The sequence below is a fragment of the Microchirus variegatus genome, assembly GCF_963457635.1.
Source record: "Microchirus variegatus genome assembly, chromosome: 11".
Taxonomy (NCBI): domain Eukaryota; kingdom Metazoa; phylum Chordata; class Actinopteri; order Pleuronectiformes; family Soleidae; genus Microchirus; species Microchirus variegatus.
In genome coordinates, this window is record NC_139812.1 from 12,945,404 (window position 1) to 12,966,312 (window position 20,909).

The 20,909-nt window shown below is 42.4% G+C and overlaps 1 protein-coding gene across 1 annotated transcript; it reads right to left on the reverse strand.

The window, feature by feature from the left end:
- Positions 1–236: 236 nt before the first annotated feature.
- Positions 237–1,310, reverse strand: cdc42ep3 (CDC42 effector protein (Rho GTPase binding) 3; the record flags this gene model as incomplete). The annotated part of the gene is made up of 1 exon (XM_083897959.1): positions 237–1,310. The coding sequence occupies one exon, from the start codon at positions 1,308–1,310 to the stop codon at positions 237–239; it is 1,074 nt and encodes a 357-aa protein (XP_083754085.1).
- Positions 1,311–20,909: the final 19,599 nt, after the last annotated feature.

The following is a 20,909-nucleotide window of genomic DNA, read 5'->3' on the forward strand; positions in this document are numbered from 1 at the left end:
ATCCTACACATGCAGCTAGCATGATAAAGAACAAATAGAAGAATGAACACTCCATAGAAGCAAGAATATTTACGTGTGTTTTGACAATGAAAACATAAGCAACTCAGTCTCTTCTAGCTCATTTTCATCTTAATGATATATCCAGACACCATTTTGATTGCTTTGTGAGTCTTTCTGTCCTTTCTGTGGCTATAGTTTAAAAATTCCTTTCCTCTTCTTTAGGACCTCACCACAGCTCAAGGCCTGCTCTTTGCCGCGGGTTTATCCATTATGTTGAGCACATCATCTAGGATGGATGGCCCCAGATCAAGTTCGAGGGAGAGGAATGACCCCGTGATCTGGGCGAGGGAATCCTGCGACGTGCTCTTCTCCTTGGAAAACTCAAAATTAAAATCACAGATGCGACCCTCCTCCACACCACTGTCCCTATCCACCCACTCTCTGTTGCACTTTGGAAGCTCCTGATTGAAGCCCAGGCTAATGCCATTGTTAAAGTGTCCATAAATATTGCTGTTGCTGCTGAGACTCGCCTTGCCATTGCAGTTCTTGTTTGGAAAGTCCCCTTTACCGCTAAAGCTGTCAAAGCTGTCAGTGCTGGTCGTGCTGTTCAGACTTCCGTTAGCTTTGTAGATGCTGTTGCTGTGGCTGTTGATGTAATAAGATGATGACTTATCAAATATACTTTCACTCTTGTTTATTTTGTTGGCTTTGGCGACTGCCTTTGAGGTGGACGTATCTGTGTTTTCCAGCAGATCCAAGAGAACGTCCGGCTTTGACTGGATATCTGTGGAAGGAGATGAAGACCCGTTGCCAAAGACATCCATGGAACGCAACAAAGCATCCATCTGTAGGATCTCGACTGCCTCAGTACAGGCCGGTTTCATGGGAGCTGTAGGCCCCATGATGTCCTCCAGTGGCTCTGGGGGCATGGAGAACACAGTGGAGGATATCAGTGGAAGGGTGAGGGCCTGGCAGCCACCAATAGTTGGGAGGGAGATGGCATTCTTGAGCACTGGAGAGGGAGTCTCTGCGAAGGAAGCATCGCCGATACTGTTTGCTCGCATAAACTCACCTTGGATGCCATACTGAGGGTGGACATCCACCTTTCCTGGTAAAAGCTCAAACTTCCCCTGGAGGAAGGACATGTCTCCAAAGACATCCCTCTCCCCACCCCTGCCAATGTGGATTGTGTGACGAAAGTCCCCGAGTGGTGGACTGATCATATCTGGGGACAACATATCTCTGAGACGACATTTTTTCCCCTTTTTGTTATTGGTTGGTTTCAGGTATATGGGTGCTTTTGCTGGCATGGCTGTTTCTGTGATGAAGAGCTCAGATATGCTGGATGGACAAGGTTGGATGTGCTCAATAATTTCTGGACGTAACAGTTCCTCAGGGGCGAAGCTAGAGTTACATCCTCAGAAGCATGCTGGTCAAATAGGACTCCAAAAATAATTGCAGCACTTGCAGCATTGATTGGGAAACAGGAATCCAAATGAGACACGTCTGCTGGTGTAGAAAGGTGCAATGGGCCCTTGCCTGAAATGAGAAACAGATAAAGAATATGTCAGAATTTCTTCTAAAACATGCTGCTACTGGTACAAGACTTTCCTTGTCTTCAATGAAAAAAAGAAATCTGGTCACCATTTCAAACAAGTCCCACACAAACTCTTCAGAAAAAAAAAAAAACATCCTCATCATTTCTTGCATCTGGTGAACTTAGAAGCCAAGGCAGAGGAGGATGAGGCCTTGGTCTTAGGCGTTTTGCTGCTCTATTCACATTTCCAAACATGAGCCTGCTCTGGCCTCCACAACTCTGGATGTGCTAATGTGGAACAGCTGGACCACAGATTGGGAGAGGAGAAGTAAAGGGGGAATTTAGTAGGATCAGAGCATGGGCGCTTGTTTTAGCAGCGAGCTACTGCTCAGACACGCACATAGATAGAAAGAGAGATGGATCTGGGGAAGAAAAGGGGGGTGGGGTTTAAGGGGTTTAGGGAGGATTGAGCTAGAGTGAAAGGACTGGTGAGCAAGTGGATCTTAAAAAAGACGGTGATGCAGAATGTGAACTGATTTGGCTTTGATGGGTCGAGGGGTCAGCTCCAAGTTTAATAAGTGCTGAGAATACATCAGGATGGGTAAACAGTATGGGGGGGGGGTATTGAGTATGTTAAAGAGGTGCCTGATTGTGCACTGCCTTTTCAAATCCATTAAGTGAAAAGAGGAGAGAATTGGTTTGACCGTTTTAAATGACATGGCAACCAAAGAGAAAGGAAAAACACTCTGCGGAGGCAGGGATTTGACAGTGTATGTGTGTGTGCGATAGAGAGAGAGACTGGGGGTGGGGGTGGGGACCAGTGAAGAGAGAGCTTGCCCATTTATAGACATATTTACTTATGAAAGGTCTGTCAGCAGTGACCGTCTGACAGAGTACACCGTTGCACAAAGTGCCTGGGCGGTCAAGTCCACCCCACCAAAAAAAAAAAAAGAAGGTTTCACTAAGAAAACATCCACATTCCTGCTGTAACTGAGCCAGAGGAGACACACTGCATCAACCTTATCACAGACACTTTAAGTGGACTACAGTTATTGAGCAGGCACATTAGTGTGGAGCCAGAGAGACAGACACTTGCTGTCTCTTCAAATCCAAAATACCAGGGTGGGAACCACTATACTGACTCCCGTGTTCAGTGTCACAGCATCAATATCTTTCCCATGAAAGCCGAGACTTCATTTAACTCGATAGGATGAGAAGAACAGTATGAAATCTTCTCGCTTTAGGGGTTGCCATATCCAGAGAAATAAACCTGCCAGCCGGAAAGCGTGACGGTGCTATAAAAAGCCTTAACAAACACTGAGGGATGCAAAACATGTGTGAGTGTGTTGAATAGCAACAGCACTCGACAAGGGTCCTTGTGTACTTGAGTGCTGGTGTGAGCGTCGGTGTTTGCACGTGGTGACTGACTGTGCTTCTGAGAGATAGCAGTTTTGAATGTACGCCATGTTTGCAAAGGAGAATGTGTTTGTTTGCTAATGGTGATATAGGAAAGGAAGGGTGAAGAAGTGCTGCAGTGTTTGGTGAGGGGAGGGGTGGTCTCGGGAGAAGTGAAGAGCAAAATCTCCCGTTTATTTGGCTTTAGGTTTCCTCTTATTTTTCCCTGTGCATTTCTTTTCCTCCCACGTAATTCTTGAGCATCTTTCCCCTTCACTGCTGCTCATCAGTTTTTTTCTAACCTCGACGGCTGATGTTCCCTGCATTGGGATATTAGGCTTGGATAGGAAGTGAAACAAATACACCTCCAAGCCCAGATCTGCCTCCTGTGGGATCAAAGTGCATTCAACTATATCTGTATTAACTTTTGTTTTTCTGTGTCTGACAACAGAAGGTCATTGCCGCGCTGAATCACTTCCAGTGAAACATACCAATTGATTATTGGTGTGCGCTGGTCTGTGTGTATCGTCTGCAGAAGAAAAACACGCAGTTCATGCATTATAACAGACGATAACGCTGGTTGAAATCAATAGTACAGATACAACTTATTGGAAAATCTGGAGCAGATGAGCATTTCAACTCTTTTCACTCTCACAGAGGGACATCTGCTATGCATGCTATCCAAGGTCAACACTTATGGCCCATGAGAAGTCAGCTGGTACGGTGAAAGCCTGAAAGTCTGCCCTTCCCATTAGCTGTCCTGCTGGTGCTCAGTTTGGACTAGAGGGCAAATATGACTGGAATTCCAGAGGCCAAGAGCAAAGTATGAAACTGTTTCCTCATGTTCATCTCTCAGGGATTTTCTGCAACACCAGTTAATTTAATGAGAGCCTGAGTAAATTAGTATTGGTTTGAGTGTGTGTGTGCAGTCTCTAGAGTCTTTGCAATATAGTTAAATCTGGTAAGCCTCGGAAGCTTTTGTTGACCAAAGAGGAAATTAATCAATGCAAATGGCTCAGAATATCCCAAGATGGACCCTTATAGCCTGCTAACCAAGTAAATCCATCAGTGGCTCATAGTGCTGCATTCTGGTATATCTTAAAGCCAAGGCCAGATTTGCACATTCACCTCTGGGGATGTGGGGATCTGATGATGCCTTCCTTTTAAACTGTGCTTTACCGAGCAGCCTCCCAATCATTATTGGAGCTGCATGATACAATTATTGTGTCATTGGGTCAGCAACAAGCTCTCTGTCTTGGCATGAAGTGAGCCGGAGCCTCTTTAAAAGCAGAACTTTGCCTCATTGCTTTGTGCTTTGAGGGTTGGTTATTGGCGAGGGGGCAGCAGGGGGAGTGAGGTGATGAAAGTTGAAGTGCGGGGGCAAATAAATGAGGGGTTGATATCTGGTAATTTAACTAATGGCTTGTGATTCGTCTGGGTATTTCTGGACACCTAAAAGTCACGTGCCATATAACTGGGTCAGTATATTCTTAGAGACAGTGTAACCCTACTGTAGTCTAAACAAATTCTACACTTTAATGATGCGCCAGTGTTAGCTGAGCTACTCCGGTGCTGGTGACATGGAACCTACAGAGAGAGCCCTAAGAAAACAGCTGCTCAAAATATGACCTGCATATGACTTCACCGTTCTTTAAAATAGAACCCGTGCATCCTGTAAATAATCCGCCCCGTGTTGGGATGACGGTGCTGACATTTCACATCAGTGCCGTTGAAAAAAATAGCATGCTATTTTGTTGTCGTTATAGTCGGCGTAACATCATCGGCCTGGAGGAGATACGTTCCTCGAGATGTGTCTACTAAGCAACTACACAAAGTTTGAAGTTTCCAAGTACAACATCTCCAACCATGGCCTTGATCTCTGTCCTGTTTCTGAATAGCAGAAAGACCCTCTCTTTGGAGCAGTTATAAAAAGCAAACGCACATACCACAGAGGGTAATGGTAGCTTTAAAGAATAGACTGAGATTTTTTTTGTTACGTAAAAAAACCCCTCAATTATAGGCAAAGGCCTTACTTTTGGGGGACTGGTGGTGGTGCTGGGACTAGGGTGAATAACAGGGTGGAGTATTTACTCTGACTTTTGTTCTTGCTCCCCTTATGCCACCCACAAGCATGGCTAGCACTTGCTAGAGTTATCCTTGGCAGAGATGACCAGGAAGTTGAATGAAAGCATATGAAAGATGGACGGAATGTCAACACATCTGTCGACAAAAAGACACAGTCCTTTAAAAAATTCACAACCGCACAGCCTAATCTGCATTTCAGAGGAACATGCCTTAAGCGTGTAGGCAGACTGAAAATGTTTCTCTTGGAACGAAGGGAGGATATAATGTTGCTCTTAACATTTCAGCTCTCGTGTTGCACGTGTGTAGAGCTGGACACACATTCTTGAATGAGATTATCTCACCATGCTATCACACGTTTCACTGGTAGTAAGCAAAATCCCCTTCGACCAAAGACATTCACACTCTGACTCTGATGTGAGCAGGTAAGCTGCAGTGAGTCTGTCTCGCCTAACACACTCAACCAAAGGAGAATGAAATGAATAATTTTCTCACTCACACTCACTTCAGATGTTCCGATGGGGAGATCTCGATTCCTTCACGGGTACCACTGGTGTTCTCCTGAATGCTGCAGCCCCACATGTATGTGTGTGTGTGTGTGTTGAGTGGCTGCTGTGCTGCTCCTGTGGCTTGTTGACACTGCCCTGCCTCCTGACTCTGCCTCAGGCTGCACTACTGACGACTGGGACGTCTGCCGGACAGCTGTTTTGGAATTGCTCTCTGGCTCCTATTCCCCTCTGAAGCAAGTCAAGTCTCCTCCTACACCTTCCCCCTTCCTCTCTCTCTCTCTCGCTCTCTCTGTCCTTGTCTCTGTTCCTGCTCCCTTCTCTCTCTCTCTCTCTCTCTCTCAGCACCTGTGCATGTCTGTCCTCTCTCTACTCAGATCTGAGATTTTTTAAGCAGCCCTGTGGTGTTTGAGGATCCTCCCTGCTTCCTGCTCCTCGGTTAGGCTGTGGTGATGAGTGATCACAAGCTCTGGTCTTGCAGCCCCCCCCCCCCAAAAAAAAATTAGCACTGTGCAGAGACAGGCAGATGCCTGACGGGATGTCTGGCCGACTCCCTGCTCTAAAACAATCCTACATAATATGCACAGTGATTGTGTGAGTGTGTGCACTCGTTCCCTCCCTGCCCACATCTGATAACAACTATGCGGCCGGCAGACACTGGCCTGGATTCTCCCTGTGTCTCTTTAAAGCCTCGCCTCTCTGCCCTTATCTGACCATCGCACATGCACAAACACCCCCCTGTTATTTTCCCAATCTGTAATTTGTAAAAGTTCACTTCTGATTCTGTTAAAATGTATTTTGTACAATACCCTTTATCCTTTTTTTTTTTCAAACCCGCAGCAGGCTGAGGCAGAATGGACTAATTACTGCAGAATGCTGCAGCACTGCAGAGAACATTTACATATACACAGACTCATGGACAGAGAACGGCGTGCGTAAGGGTTCTAACCTGATGTCCTTGAGTCATGGAGATGAAGAACCTTTCCAGTGCACCCCCCCCCCCCCCCCTTAATCTCAGTTCTATTCTTGTGTAGAAAAAAAAGTCCCATCACCTTGGTAACCAGTGCAGCGCAGAGGTGATGTCAGACATTGCTGTGTCGATTTCTCCACATTGAGATCGGGTAAAAAAAAGAGGAGGTGTGTGTGTCAGTGTCTGCTCATACAGTTCCAAAAGGGAAAAAAGATAAATGTAGGGGGGAGGAGTATCTTTAGCTCAGTCAGTGTGGGTGTGCGATTAAGAAAAAAGGGGTGAAGCTGCAGTCGCACTTAAACAATAACCATGTATTGTCCTGGATATGATGTAGCACATCCTCCTGCAAACACAACACATTCTCATTCCTCCCTGGTAAATAGAGCGTGTTCTCTTTAATCCACCTCTCGCCCATGTTTGAGTTTCATGTGATGGATGCGCCGCTGTAATAACTACCCGTCTATAATGCTTTGCAAATGAACGCGGGGGCTGTGGCTGTTTGTGGACAGCTCGGAGTTGCAGAGACACAACTGACACAGGCGTTATTATAGCACCAGTTAAACAGCAGTTGTGAATGAAGCCCATTTAGTGTGGTGTTGTCGTGTCGCCCCGGGGTGATGTCATCACTACATCCATGTGGCCAGCACATGATCTTTAAGTAGAACACACAATGCTGTCTTCTCATTTAAGAAGACCAATAGACCTCGGGAAATCCAGAGCAAGAGGACGGGGAATTCAGTCAGTGATAAATTCAGTGGAACATTTGGCACAAACATAGAAAGTGGAGCCTGTATAGGTTTTAGATAATGACTTGATACATCCTCTGATTGATTGATTTATAGTTCTGTGAAAAAGTCTCAGGGCATTTGGATTTGGAGTGATGCGATTGAAGGATGGTCTTAGCAAGCTGTCAATAAGTTTAATTTGTACTTGTGCTCAAACATGTCTTCTCTTCATATTAATTAGGGTTTCACTTAATCTGGGTTTTCTGGATGTGTTCTCCTCCTCTCAATCCTCCTTTCCCCAAGTGTGTAAAGGAATTGCAGTGGCCTTCACATATGAAAAAGCTTTTGCTGTTCATACAGACTACAAACATGGCGCAAGATGGCGGCCTCTTAAAGCAAGGTCCTCCCTAAAGTACAATGGTTTATTCTAAGGCAACACAAAGCAATTATACAATAATGCAACCATACATGCGTGGAAGAATATTCTATTCCATATTCTAATAAAACCTACAGAATGATGCTCATTTGATCTTTAATAAGCCTCAAAGTCAGTAGTTGTAAATATAAGTACATGGCCAGCTAAAAAAGTCAGTATTTCCAAAAGTTCCCACTCCAGTGTAAGATCATTGGTTCATACTGTTTTTCAGTTTCCCTGATGAGACCACATTTCTGCTGTGTTTTGGTGTGTTTTTTTTCCCTTCAGTAAACTCAAGAAAGCAGCATTAACCTATACTGAATAATGTATTTGGTCGAATACACATCCCTTGCCAGGAATATGCTTGTCATCTTGTTTATGTTTTCAATCACAAGTTGTGTTTTAGGAGGAATTAAGTCTTATTTTCTTTATTCCATTTCAAAACCAGCTCGTCTTGGTCTGCTTTGCCCATGCCTCATACACAAAGAAAGCTTTCTACATGATGTTTCTCCTAAGTGTTTGGATGTACTGTCCAAACTGTTCCACTGAGGTCACTTTTTTTTTTTAAATGACACAGCACACCAGTCCCTTTCTACTGAAGTAAAACAAGAAGAAAAAACCCTCAACAAACAGGAATTTAAGCAGCAAAGTCAGTCAATAAAATCTTCTTTTTTTTTTTTTTCAAACTCACGTGGTGTAACATATGTCGATGTGTCTATCTTGGAGACTTAATTTGAATCCCCCTTAGTTGACACATCCAGCGTCTCCACTCCGCGAGCTGTTATATTGCGAGTTTCACACCCGTTATGAAGCAAAGCTACATCATTATCGCCCGTTGTCTGGAGGAGGCGGAATGATCGAGGTGACAAATATGAAGAAATAACACAAAGCACGGCTATAGACCGACTGTAATGAGCGATGTAACGGCTGCTACCTCAGCTTCTGGCTTTCAGTGCAAACATTTGAAACCAGTGGACGTTTGCCAACCTTTACATACTGTTCTCCACAATGTTACCAGCATAAGAAGATGGAGAGAGGATGTGGAAAATATAATGTGGACGCAGTAGTAATTGCAGCCATGAGAGATGTATACAGTATCAGCCATTTTTTTCACGGCCAAGCTGGGTTTCCATCATAAAGATGGAATACTGAAGTGGTTACTGAAGTGGTTGGTTTCAAACACAGGAATGAGTCTGAAATAATAAAGAGGAATGAAGGTATAACTGTAACGTTCATCCCGATGACTCTCAGGAGAGAGGGGCTCGTTGGAGTTTGGTCAACGTTTTCCACAGCTTTCAAAAACACAACGATGAATAAAATGCTCGGTGCACATATTCAATATACATTGTAAACAGCTGGAGACTGGACGCCATGTGCTGACAGTCTCATCTATAACTTCTGCATTTATGTCCAAATCTAATTTCTCTCTTATGGTTTCACTATTGTACATTTATTTCCATTCTGACAGTAAACATTTTGACAATGTTCTCAGCCTTTAAGGCAGCACACAGGGAGGGACCCAAGGCTGAGGGCACTGGCCAGTGTTCTGAGTGGCGGGAGATGTGCAGCCAAACGGGGGAAGGAGGAGGGGATTGTGGGTAGTCTAAACACTGTCTTGCTCTGTGGCCGTATCCTAAAATGTTTTTCTGTGTGCGCGTGTATGTGTGCGGGCGATGCACCGTCCTGAATTAAAGCAGACCACACACCAGAGGTAACACCTCGGCTTTCGTGTCTATTTTAGCAACTGAGAAAACCTGGCTAAGTTCACGAGCAAGGACAGAAACAGGTCTAGATTTACAGCTCACAGTGTGTTTACTGTGCTCACTGACCTCTTTGTTTGATTTTTTTTTTATATACAACAATGTTCAGTTAAATAAAACGTAGACCTTGAATGCAAATATAGACGCGGGCCTTTTTTTCATCATCTTTCATCTCCTGCCTGCGTCATACATCTAAATCTCTGCACATCACCAGCTCAAAAGTGCTTGCTAACATTTGATTGCTTCACGGCCCCTTTGAGAGAAATCATCAGTGATTTAAACAGCCAATTCTGGGATGAATTAACACAAATATTGAACAGACACTGCACCAACCTCAACGATTTACCACCGACACAAAAATGCAGCGCAGCCACAGTCACGGAGCGTTGGGGAAAGTAACTCTTTCATTTCGTTAATGGAACAAAAACATGCCAACACTCGGTCATTAATGTTGTTTTCTCCTGCTTTTACTGCTATGCATCTCTAACACTGCTTTGATTTCCATGTATTAACCGCAAATGACTGCAGCAAAGTGAGGCATGTTCTCTCTGGGAGATAGAAACAGGGTGAAACGCTCAGGAAAACCAAGAGAACAATGTCTACCTAATGTGACACCTCATCACAAAATAACTGCTGAAATGTGGCTCAGCCCTGATGATAGTGTATGAGTACCTGAGGGGAGATTTTTTCCAAACCTTGCAGAGACAAAGTTTATTCTACAATTAGACAATTGTGACCACATCCGCACAAGGGTGTTGGTGTCTGGCATACATCCTTCGAAACAGAACAAGTGGTGCATCACTTGGTAAGCAGAGAGCCTTCCTACTGGAATTCCTGCAGCAGTGCCACAGGCCACCCTCTTGCAATCAGCTCGCGGTCGTCCGTTTCCACCAGCTTATATCCTGCTCCATCCACAACCACAAAGCTTTTATGTCCATGAGAATTGGCAGCCTGTCCTCGCCCATATTGCAGATGGGCCGAGTGGAGAAGAAGGACACCAGCCGGATTCAAGCAGAGTTCAGCTCATTCAGCTTAACTCGAGGCCCCGAACCTGAGCTGCCGGCCCAAGCACCGGCCATTGATTTCTCTCGTGTTTCGCTGATAAAGATCTTGAGATCGTTTGAGAGACATGGTGTACTGTACAGGTGGTGTCCTCAGCAGATTTATTCTCTGGCCCTTGGCAGGGACTGTTTCTCATTAGAAACGTGTTTCATGCTCTGGAACATGGAATTCAGAGTATGTTCAGAGCCGAGATTATATAATGGCTTTACATGTGAGGAGATAATGTGCGCAAAACGATGCTTAGATGCAGTTATCGTACATGTGTCACAAGGGGTAAGAGGAAGGAAGACATTAATCATTGCATGTGATCAATAGCTGCTCAGTTCTATTTTTGAAGCTAGAGTTTATAGGTATATGCGATTGTTGCATGACAACTTCAGAAAGGAGAGATGAGCTCCACTAAAGCCTTTGGATTACCTCCAATCTGATTGAATGATTACTTCCTGTTTTTCTAAATTGCCAACTTGAATGTCCACAGGGAAACCATGTGTCGCTCCAGTTTGGTTTATAAAAATCTTATCTGTTTGTTAAGTAAAGAACATTCCTCAATTGAAGCAAAAAGGAAAAGTTAGTCTTTGTAGCCGACATTGGGATTTTTTTGTGTTCTCATAAAAAAAAAGGCACACTTTATTGAAAGCATCAGCAGCAGCAAGAGAAAACCACTAGACAGAAATCCATGCATTTTATTTAATTTTTGAAAGACATAATACGCCAATAACAACAGTGGGTATTCTGGGAGTGTTTTGCAGCATGGTACATTATCACAGTGAATGTGCGTTGGCTGCCTTCCACCAGCTTTAGATACAAGTATGTGCGGTTTCATTTCCAGCAAATCTAATGGGCTTTGTAACATCTGGTGAGATTATCTTCAAGTGCTCACTTCATTAGAGGTGTTTGGAGGATTCCAGCTGACTTTGTAACACTTTGATTGAGTTGATTGCATTCATACTTTATAAGCAAAATTGCTTAATTGTGTTATTTGAAATAAGAGACACATTCTTGAGGATTTCTTGGGCACTGTTGCTCATTCTGGTGGCACGCATCCCACAGCACAGCATATGGTTGGTTCCAAAACATTGCTGCGCTGCACGGAAACGCAGGAGAAGGATTGAGCCAGGATTTTAAAAAACAACAAAAACAAAACACCAACACAATATAGTCCCCCCCCCCCCTTTATTTTAATCTCAACAGCTTGAATTTGAGATGTAATTCTTGAACAGTGGATGCAATTTAGTGCACAGCACTATCCCAATTAGATCAAAACTAATCTGAGTCTTTGACTATTCATTTAAGAGTTAAGCCTTGTTAAAGTTGATGTCCACATGAGCTGAAAGGGAAATTGCATTCTGAGGCAGGAAGACACCGCTAATCTCATTATGAAGGTTTTTGCGTTCATAATGAGATTAGCTGTACTTCTATTTTAAACTAACCTTAATGTTTATCACACATCAGACTTGAACTTTTCACTTTAATTTTCCAACATGTAGAACAAAATAGTATAGCTATATGTACTGCCTGATACACAAGTCATCCATCTACCCACCCATCCACCTTCAACTGCTTTATCCTCCACATGAGGGTCACAGGGGCGGGGTACACCCTGGACTGGTCGCCAGTCATCACAGGGTCAACATAGAGACCAACAACCATCCACTCTGACACTCACTTTTTGCCTCATCTCCAAATCTGCATGTTTTTGGACTATGGGAGAAAACCAGAGAACACCCACATACACAGAACATGCAAACTCCACACAGAAAGAAACCAGGTCTTCTTGCTGCAAAAGCAATAGTGTGAACCACTACACAGTCCTAATATAATTCATTCGAAGTCATTCCTCTCACCACATAAATACAAATCTAATATTTACTCTTCTTTTAGCTCTGCTTTGGTTTCTACCAGCTCCGGCTGGGAAAAGGCCTATAAAGCTGGTCAGGTGCTAAATCATTTTTCTAGTTAGTTGTTAATTTTGTGTTAATTTATTCAGTGTGTAGGAATCTGTGAAAATTGAATGTTGAGATTGCAGACTAACAAACGGAGGGCTCCTCCACTCATCCCTCCCTTCCCCAAGCATGTCAGGGAAGTATGGTGGCCTACACTCAAAAAGCACTCTTGCTGGTTTGTCCATTTGGGCTGCTGTAAAAATATGGCAGCGCCTCTATAAAGCAAGGTCTTTGCCTAAAGTGCATATAAAAGACTACAAATATGAACTAAAAAAAAAAAAAAAACTCAATTATACACATATCAAAACATACTTGCATGTACTACTATTAAAATATTACCAGGTTATTATGAAGGTAAATTATGGCTGTGTGCCGGAAACTGTGTCACTCAACGTTTTGGCCACTAACCGTTCTGACATTATATAAAGCTGACAGTTGTGGCGTTGGCCTGTCCAGACCTGTCAAAAGAAGGAGAAAAAACATTTTAACGTAACACCTCAGTTACTCTCTGTGACCAAGTGAAGCCCATATATAGTATCCTACTCTGCATTTCTCTCTTTAAACACTGAAATTAGCTCCAGAATGGTTTTCAGCAGAGGCCTGTAATAACGGCCTTTTCCCCAAACTCTCAACGGCAGAGGGAGATGCTGCGGGGGCTAGACAAATACCAGGGATACCTCAGCCTTTATTGTATTCAGAGCCAGTGAGCGTGTACAGACACCAAGCGTGTGCGGTGAAACTGAGTCCATGCAAACCAGCGAGGCACTGAGAGGCCACGAAAGAGTGATCATGTGAAAGGATCTGATAGCCACGACGTATGGGAACATCAACATGGAAGCAATTACATTGATTGGAAGCTCAGCCAGAGATATCTCTAATTTACAGTTTTGTGACGTGGTTTGGTTCTCTTAAAATAAACCATTGTCATTGTGACTTCACACAATGCTGATTCAGCCCACCAGTTTCACATGACATTCTCACAGTATAGCCGAAAAAAAAATGGAGTCTCAACAACAGAAGTGAATTCTAGTTCTCAAAAAATCACGTCATTCAGCAGATTGACAGGATAAACACTTCTTGACCCCATATACGGCTGCGCTGCTGGTGTATACACACAAATGCTCCCTCAGTCAGATCTATAGACCCATTATACTTCATTTTCATCTGTCCGTCTCAAACGTTATCCCTGTCACTACCCTACATACCTCCGTGCATGTTTTGCGTCGCGTTTTTTTACGTTTTCACAATATTTCCTCCAGGGGGCAGTGCCAAGTTGCAGGCATCCACAAACATAGTGACCAATAAAAGGGGTTATTTTATGACGCTTGATCCGAAATAGATTGAAATAGACAGATTTGTACTTGTTTTTGTTATAGGGTAGGAATTTTATTATCATAACCTTTATTTATAACAAGGTTCAAAAACATTTTTTACGTGGAGTCCTGGCGAAAACAACAGCTTCTTAAACAAGATTACACACAGACAGGCAATTGAAACATATGATATAATAATATTCAATAAATACAAAATCCTAAATATCAAAATGATCTAGCAGTACTTTGTTTCTGTGAGAATTAGAAACATTAGAGAGATACATGGAACCCAGGAAGTGCTTAGTAATGTCTCCTCTGAAGGTGAGCAGGCTAAAGCATAGCATAAATCACAGTAAACCAGAGCATGTGACTCCTTAAACATCAGTTAAACTGAATGATGCTGGCCGGGGGAGTAAATGTTCCTGGACTATTAGGTTACAGAGTTATTAAAGGGATAGTTTGAATATTTGAACATTACGTTTTATGACACAGACCCCAGGAGTAGAGTGGATGCAACATTGTTAAATCATTTAACGTGGCTCCCGTGTTCTGACGAAACATGCTGCTTGGTCGAAACATCCTACTAAATTTATAGATCTATCTGTCGAGCTGTGCTACCTCATCAGAAAATAATACAATGTCATTTGGGATTATCAGATGATGGAAATTACCCCATCAGAATGTGCTTACACATAGATCTATGCAGGTAGGATGAGGTGATGGTGAAAGCTTGAGAAAGCTAAACTGAGAAAATCTGTATTGTGCCATGGCTATAATCAGAGGTGGAAAAAGTACTAAAATATTGTACTCAAGTAAAAGTACCAATACTTCGATAAAATATTACTCAAGTAGAAGGAAAAGTAGTCATCTGAAAATGTACTCAAGTCGAAGTAAGAAGTAGTTAATTTGAAATGTACTTTAAGTAAAAGTCACTTAGTTACTTCGTACTCAAGTAAAATACAAAATCCTGATTTTAAATTGTACTTAAAAAATACAAAATACACACAAAAAGTATTCAATACAGTAACTTGAGTAAATGTATTTTATTACTTTCCACCTCTGGCTATAATACGACCATATGATATATCATGTACGATATGTGGTGCGTGTACATTTTATGTACATGTAATGATTGCAATGTACAATCCTATGTATGTATTTATTTTTCACAAATAAAAGTGTCCCTATAAGGCTTCTAATTAGGGTTAGAAACAGAAAAAAACTGTCTGGGAAGGCTAGAATTACGGGTGTGTCATTTTTGTGCGCATGCGTCAGACGTTTGGCCACCTGTTCGGAGATCTCTCCACGGTTCTCGCCGAGAAAAGTAGTTCTGGGAGAGAGTTTCTGACACATAACTAACGGGTTTGAAACCACACACGTGCATATGTTATGCTAACACGTTTGAACAACAACAAACCCTCTGACCAACAGTATGTCAGCTCGCGCTAACTGTTTTGCGCTATTTACTACCGGCGCGTATCACTACGCCGCGCAAGTCACGTCAGTTCCGGCGTTTCAGTCATTCATTCAGACAGAAGGGAATTAAACAAACAAACAAACTCGACTGACTTTGAAACCGATGAAGATGAACCGTGTAGAGAAAATCAAACGTGTTATATTTATGAACCAGGGCACACAGACGAGGAACTTTACCAGAGAGAGAGACAACGGGCTGAGAGAGAGAGTGAAACTACGCAAGGAGACGGGACTGAGGCCAGATAAGGTCTGTTGGTTTAGGTTTCATGCTGTTTATATGTGAATATTTAACAACGTGACTTTTTTTGTATTTTTTTTTTCTAAAAAGCGAATAGCGACAAATCTACCAATTTTCTGCCATAAACCTAAATATTTTACGAGGGACGAGTAAGATCCATCGAACTGTATTCACAGTAGCGCACGCACACATAGAGCGCAGCCACGCACAGCGCACGCACACAGCGTACACACACTGCGTGCACGTACGCAGCGCACATAAACAGAGTCACAGGCGAACTGTGGATTTTCAGTGCAGCAGACTGTGTGTGTGGAACAATCGCTGATCTGTTTTGTTTATTCAATTAAAATTAGGAATCACGAATCAAAGGAAAAAAACAGCTGACTTGGATCGAAGTGGTGGGTGATCGATTAAAGATCACATGATGCTCAGAGAGAGAGAGAGAGAGAGAGAGAGAGATGCGCTCACAGATCTGCAGCTGCGCACAAGAGCATATATAACCGGTCTTTGTGGGCAAATTTCTGCGCTCCAGTATTTTAGAGGTGGGGTCTAGTGCGCATGTACTACTTAAAACCAGAGTCAAAGGTATAGATTTTTGCCCCCAAAGGAACAGGAAGTGCGTCCTTCGACTGTAAACGAGTGAGAACATCTTTAGACTACATTGAAACTCACAGTCTCTATAATGTATAGCTCATTTATTTTCAAAATGTCATGTTTTTGTTAAATTATTTATTTTTACGAGATTCCTGCCTTCTTCTTCTGTGAGACAGGTGGAGCTGCACCCTAGCGCCCTCTATTGACGGGACGCGGGATTGAACACAAAGCATGCATTTTTGTGGTTTAAAGTGGTCATATTATACCCTATTTCTCCAAGTTAAACTAGTTCCCTGGTGTCCTAATGAACGTGTCTGTGACATGCTTTGGTCAAAATACCATAAGGATGAAGCACCACAGCAGTTCAATCACCCTGCCAAAACAGCCCTGTTCAGAACGCTCTGTTTATTAGTATCTCTTTAGGTCCACCTTAAAGATAAGATAAACGAAACTTAAGTGACAGGAAGTGACATCAGCCACAAAGGCTACTGGAGTTAGTTAGCGTTTGGAAAAGTGATCATTTGCAGGCTCTAGCAGTCACATTGCCATCATATAACATGTATCCACTGGACAGATAAATCCTCTGAGGCTGGAAGTTTGTGTAGAACTCTGTGCTGCACTGTGGAGCCAAGAATAGAACTTTTTACAGACTTTCAGTTTTCGGATACTGTTGCCCTCGCCTGCACTCTCGCATGTTTTACGGACAAAGCGGAGCTCATCGTGACAACAATTCCGGGAATTATGCACATTTTGATGTCCCAATGAGCGCGGAAGTCAACGTCACATGTTTTATCGCCTGTACTTAGACTGAGGAGGACTCCAAAAACACGAAACAAAAACACTTTGCCAACTGATAGGACCTCTTGAGTCCCAAATATAATGATTTAAATGATCAAAAAGTTGATTTTGCATAATATGTCCCACCTGTTAGTTATGTGTCCCAAACTGTCTCCCTTTTCTCGGCTCCGAATCCAGGGCGAGATCTCGTTAAATGCGTTCACTCTACTCCTGGAGTCTATGCTGTACAATGTAATGTTGAAAAATCTGAACTATCCCTTTAAGATTGGATTGGCCAGAATAATGTGTGTCTTAAGGGCTTATGTAATATATTTACTTAAATGTATGCTGGGATGATTTACAGTGGCTGTACAATGTAGTCTGTAAAATGCATGGACATAATATAAGCAAATGTTAGGATTGATGGTCCCATATAGAAGCTGTTTTGTACTTCATAAAGCCCTGAACCCCTTAACAACCTCAATATTTCAAATAGAACAGCTATAAGGATCAAACTAAATCATGTATTTGGCTGGACAAAACAAGTGTGCCTATCATCCGCTGTGGCCACCCCTCGAGAGGGAGAAGCTGAAAGCAAAAGAAAAAAAACAAAAACACTGACATTACATTTTTTTTATTACTTCAAAATAATTAATATCATAGTCTAACCTTTCTTAAAACTAGGTTAGAGAGAAACATGCAATACCATCTTCCTCTATTACGTGGCCACCGTCAATCTCTTTAGTCGTCAGCCGTATGCAAAGTAATATCTCAGTAGGGTCATAGATAAAGCATCAATCAGCTTGTTTCTTGTGTGGCATAACGAGCAGCCGTATATTTTGTTCACTACACAGTAAACTGTCCCAGACTCTCTGTCCATATAGTAGCCGGGTTATACAGAGGCTGAGGGCAGAGAAAGTGCTGTCTGGGTTCCCCGATTCCCCCCAAAGGACAGATCAAAGTGTGATCTACACCTCTTCCATGTGGTATATATTTGACATGGGTTAAGAGTGGGGGGGGGGCTGCAAGCTCAACACTGGTCCCCACTACTGTCCCAGACTAAGGGGTAAATCATGGGAGCAGACATATCCGACCTGTCCCATCTGGGCCTGCTTATCTCTTACATGGTGGAGCCAAGTCCAGCCGTCAATCAGAGCCTGCACAGACAGAAGTGTCTGCGCTGAGATGTGAAGACAAGACCATGGTGCGTTATTGGAGAAGAGAATTGAGAGGATTTCCTTACATTGCTGGGTTGAAATGTGTTGGGTCTGACCGTGTGGGCAATTTAGGTCACGAAGCCATAAACAGCAGGCCTCTGCAGTGTGTTATGTCTGTAATGCACAACAGAGGAATACAGAAGGCCAAGCTGGCATCGTTCCAGACCACTAAAGTTCTGGAAGTGTGAGAGTGGGGGAGACAGATGGGAGATAGAGTGAGGATATTTGAGTGGGAGATGAAGCACTCGTTTGAGTTTTATACAGTTTTCAGTGGAAGCATTCTTCTACAGTGAGTGTATATGAGTGTTTGTGCTTCACCAGGTGCCTGGAATGCATCTGGACAAACAGGCAATATTTCACTCATACGGTTCCTTTGTGTTGCTGAAAAGTGCACATTTAAGTCAGCGAAAAGAATGTTTGAGAATGACAAATGTTACGTGAAAGTCTCCTGAAAACAATGGCCCTTTCTGTAGAGCTGAAGCGTTCATCAACAGACTGTCATTACTTTGTTTTTCAGTTTATATTTCCCAATGGTGCAGTTCATGGACACGTTCAGATACCAAGCAAACGGAATGTTTCACATTACCCTCAGATTATACGGCCCTGCCTTCGGGTAGGTAAACAGTCATTAGTGGTTGTACTTGACTTAATCAGCTCCGAGTAATTGTGTGATCAGCAACATTTGCACTCCTGGAATGTCAGTGTTATCGTTTACTGTGTATTATGCACTAATGGCCAGCATTGTGATCAACAATACCGTGAGGTGTGTTTATCCTTTTTCTGCTTATTTACTGCTTGCTTGCATTTTTTAAATTTAGAAATACTATAATGAACCGTTGCATATATGATTTATGATTTTTTTATATATATTTATATATATATGTATATATATAAATCATATATACAAGTGTTATTTTACAGCATAGCAGCCAAAAATACATGGAATAATTGAAACAGTGTTAGGAACAGAGGTGATTCTAGAGTCTGTAGGGGCCCTAGGCAAAAATTCCCAGGGGGCCCTTCACCATTATACAAATAATCTGACACCAACGAAAAATGTATGACTTCAAAATAAAACATTTTCAAAATGAATGAAATAACATGGAAAAACCTTGTAATTAAAAAGTATGTGATAATATAAATATATAGAATAATAAAATACTGTAATTAACTAAAAAAAACATATAAACTGAGTAAAAAAGATATGCATTACACTGCAAATAATCCTCTTCATTTTCCAACTTGTAGAATGATAACTTTCACAGAGGTTAAAGTGAGGTGGGGTCCCTTTAGGGAGGTTTTTCCTACTGAGATGTCATTGCAAATCGCCCATTGTTGTTTAAGGGGGACGGGGAGGCGGCTGGTCACTGCACATTTCAGTAAAAACAGCCCTCAGGCTCCGAGTGTCAGGGGGCCCCCTATCAGCTCGGGGCCCCAAGCAGTTGCCTGCCTTGCCTGTTCACAAGCGCCTCTGGTTAGGAACACATAAGCCAAATACTTTGACAAGCTGATATATAGATTGTAATAAATTATTGAATAGGAATGTGGGATTAGAGAAGTTAGATGCCTGAATATATATTGTTTCTTCTTCTTTTCTGACAGGAACATTTCATACTGGAAATCAAAGTTCCCTCTCCAAAAATCGATTTTCTTCCTACCTCTTATCTTCCTGTTTTTTTTCCCCACTGCCTTTCCCAATAGTTTATAAATCTAACCTGCAGCTGTATTTGAAAAATATAGAGAGCAGAGGGGGACGGAAGAGAGGAAGAGAGAAAGTGAAAAGTGTAAGAGAAGAGGACAGAAATAGTTGAGGGTGTGTAGGCCCAGTTCTGACCACTGGCATGCATGAGGAAGCAGCCTCCATTCCACCGGCCAGCGGATGGTTTAGAGACACTACAGAGCTCACAGCTCAGCAGCCCACATGCAAGTCCACTGGCCTTCCCCACCCACGGCTATTCTCGGCCTCTGTGCCACTGTGGTGGCTTTCACTCAGCAACCACACAAATAAAGCCTGAGTGAGAAAAACATGGGAAATTGAAGCTTCAGACGAAGAGGGGAGCGTTTGTATTGTTTACTGTGTGTCTTGTTATTCCAGTACCTCCTGCCATCACTCTTTTTTACTGATTTACAGGGCTGTGGCAGCACCAGAACAAAGTCTTTTGCCTACATTTTAAAATATGGTGGCATATTTAAGGGATAAATCCAGCTCTTTCTAACTTGGATTGCGCTGTTGCTTTGGCTGTAAATCACACGTGATAACATTACTTCAACCACAATGAATAATACATGCATGGCAATTTCACAACAATTAGTTTGACATACAATCTGACAGATTATGTGGATCTTTTACAATCTGAACATAAAAGCAAATGTCAAATAAAACCATAAAATGTTGGTACTACATTCATTCAACGTCTAAACAATCCCAGCTGTTATATAGAACAAAAGGTGCTGGGAACATTGAGGACTATGGCATGTATGGAAGATCTGAGTTGAACTCAGAACCAGTTTTGTTAACCTGGAGGTTTATTTAAAACCAGCCAACCTGCATTCACTGATTGTTTGTCACAAAATTTAGAAACAACCTGTCAAATTAAGAAAGTACTTACACTAGTGCAGTATTGTGCAATTGTATTGGAGTGGAATATAGTATAGTACAGTGTAGTATTTTTGTGGTGTAGTCTAGTGAAGTGTAATATAGCGTAGTATAGTATAGTGCAGCATAGTATGGTGAAGTGACAAATAGCCTAGTATAGTATAGTATGATACGGTAAACACAGTATGACAGTGTTGTTGTCTAATGAAGTGTAATATGGCGTAATATAGTATACTTGATGTTACAAGTAGGCCTAGTATAGTATAGTACAATGGTACAGTATACATATAGTATATTATGGAA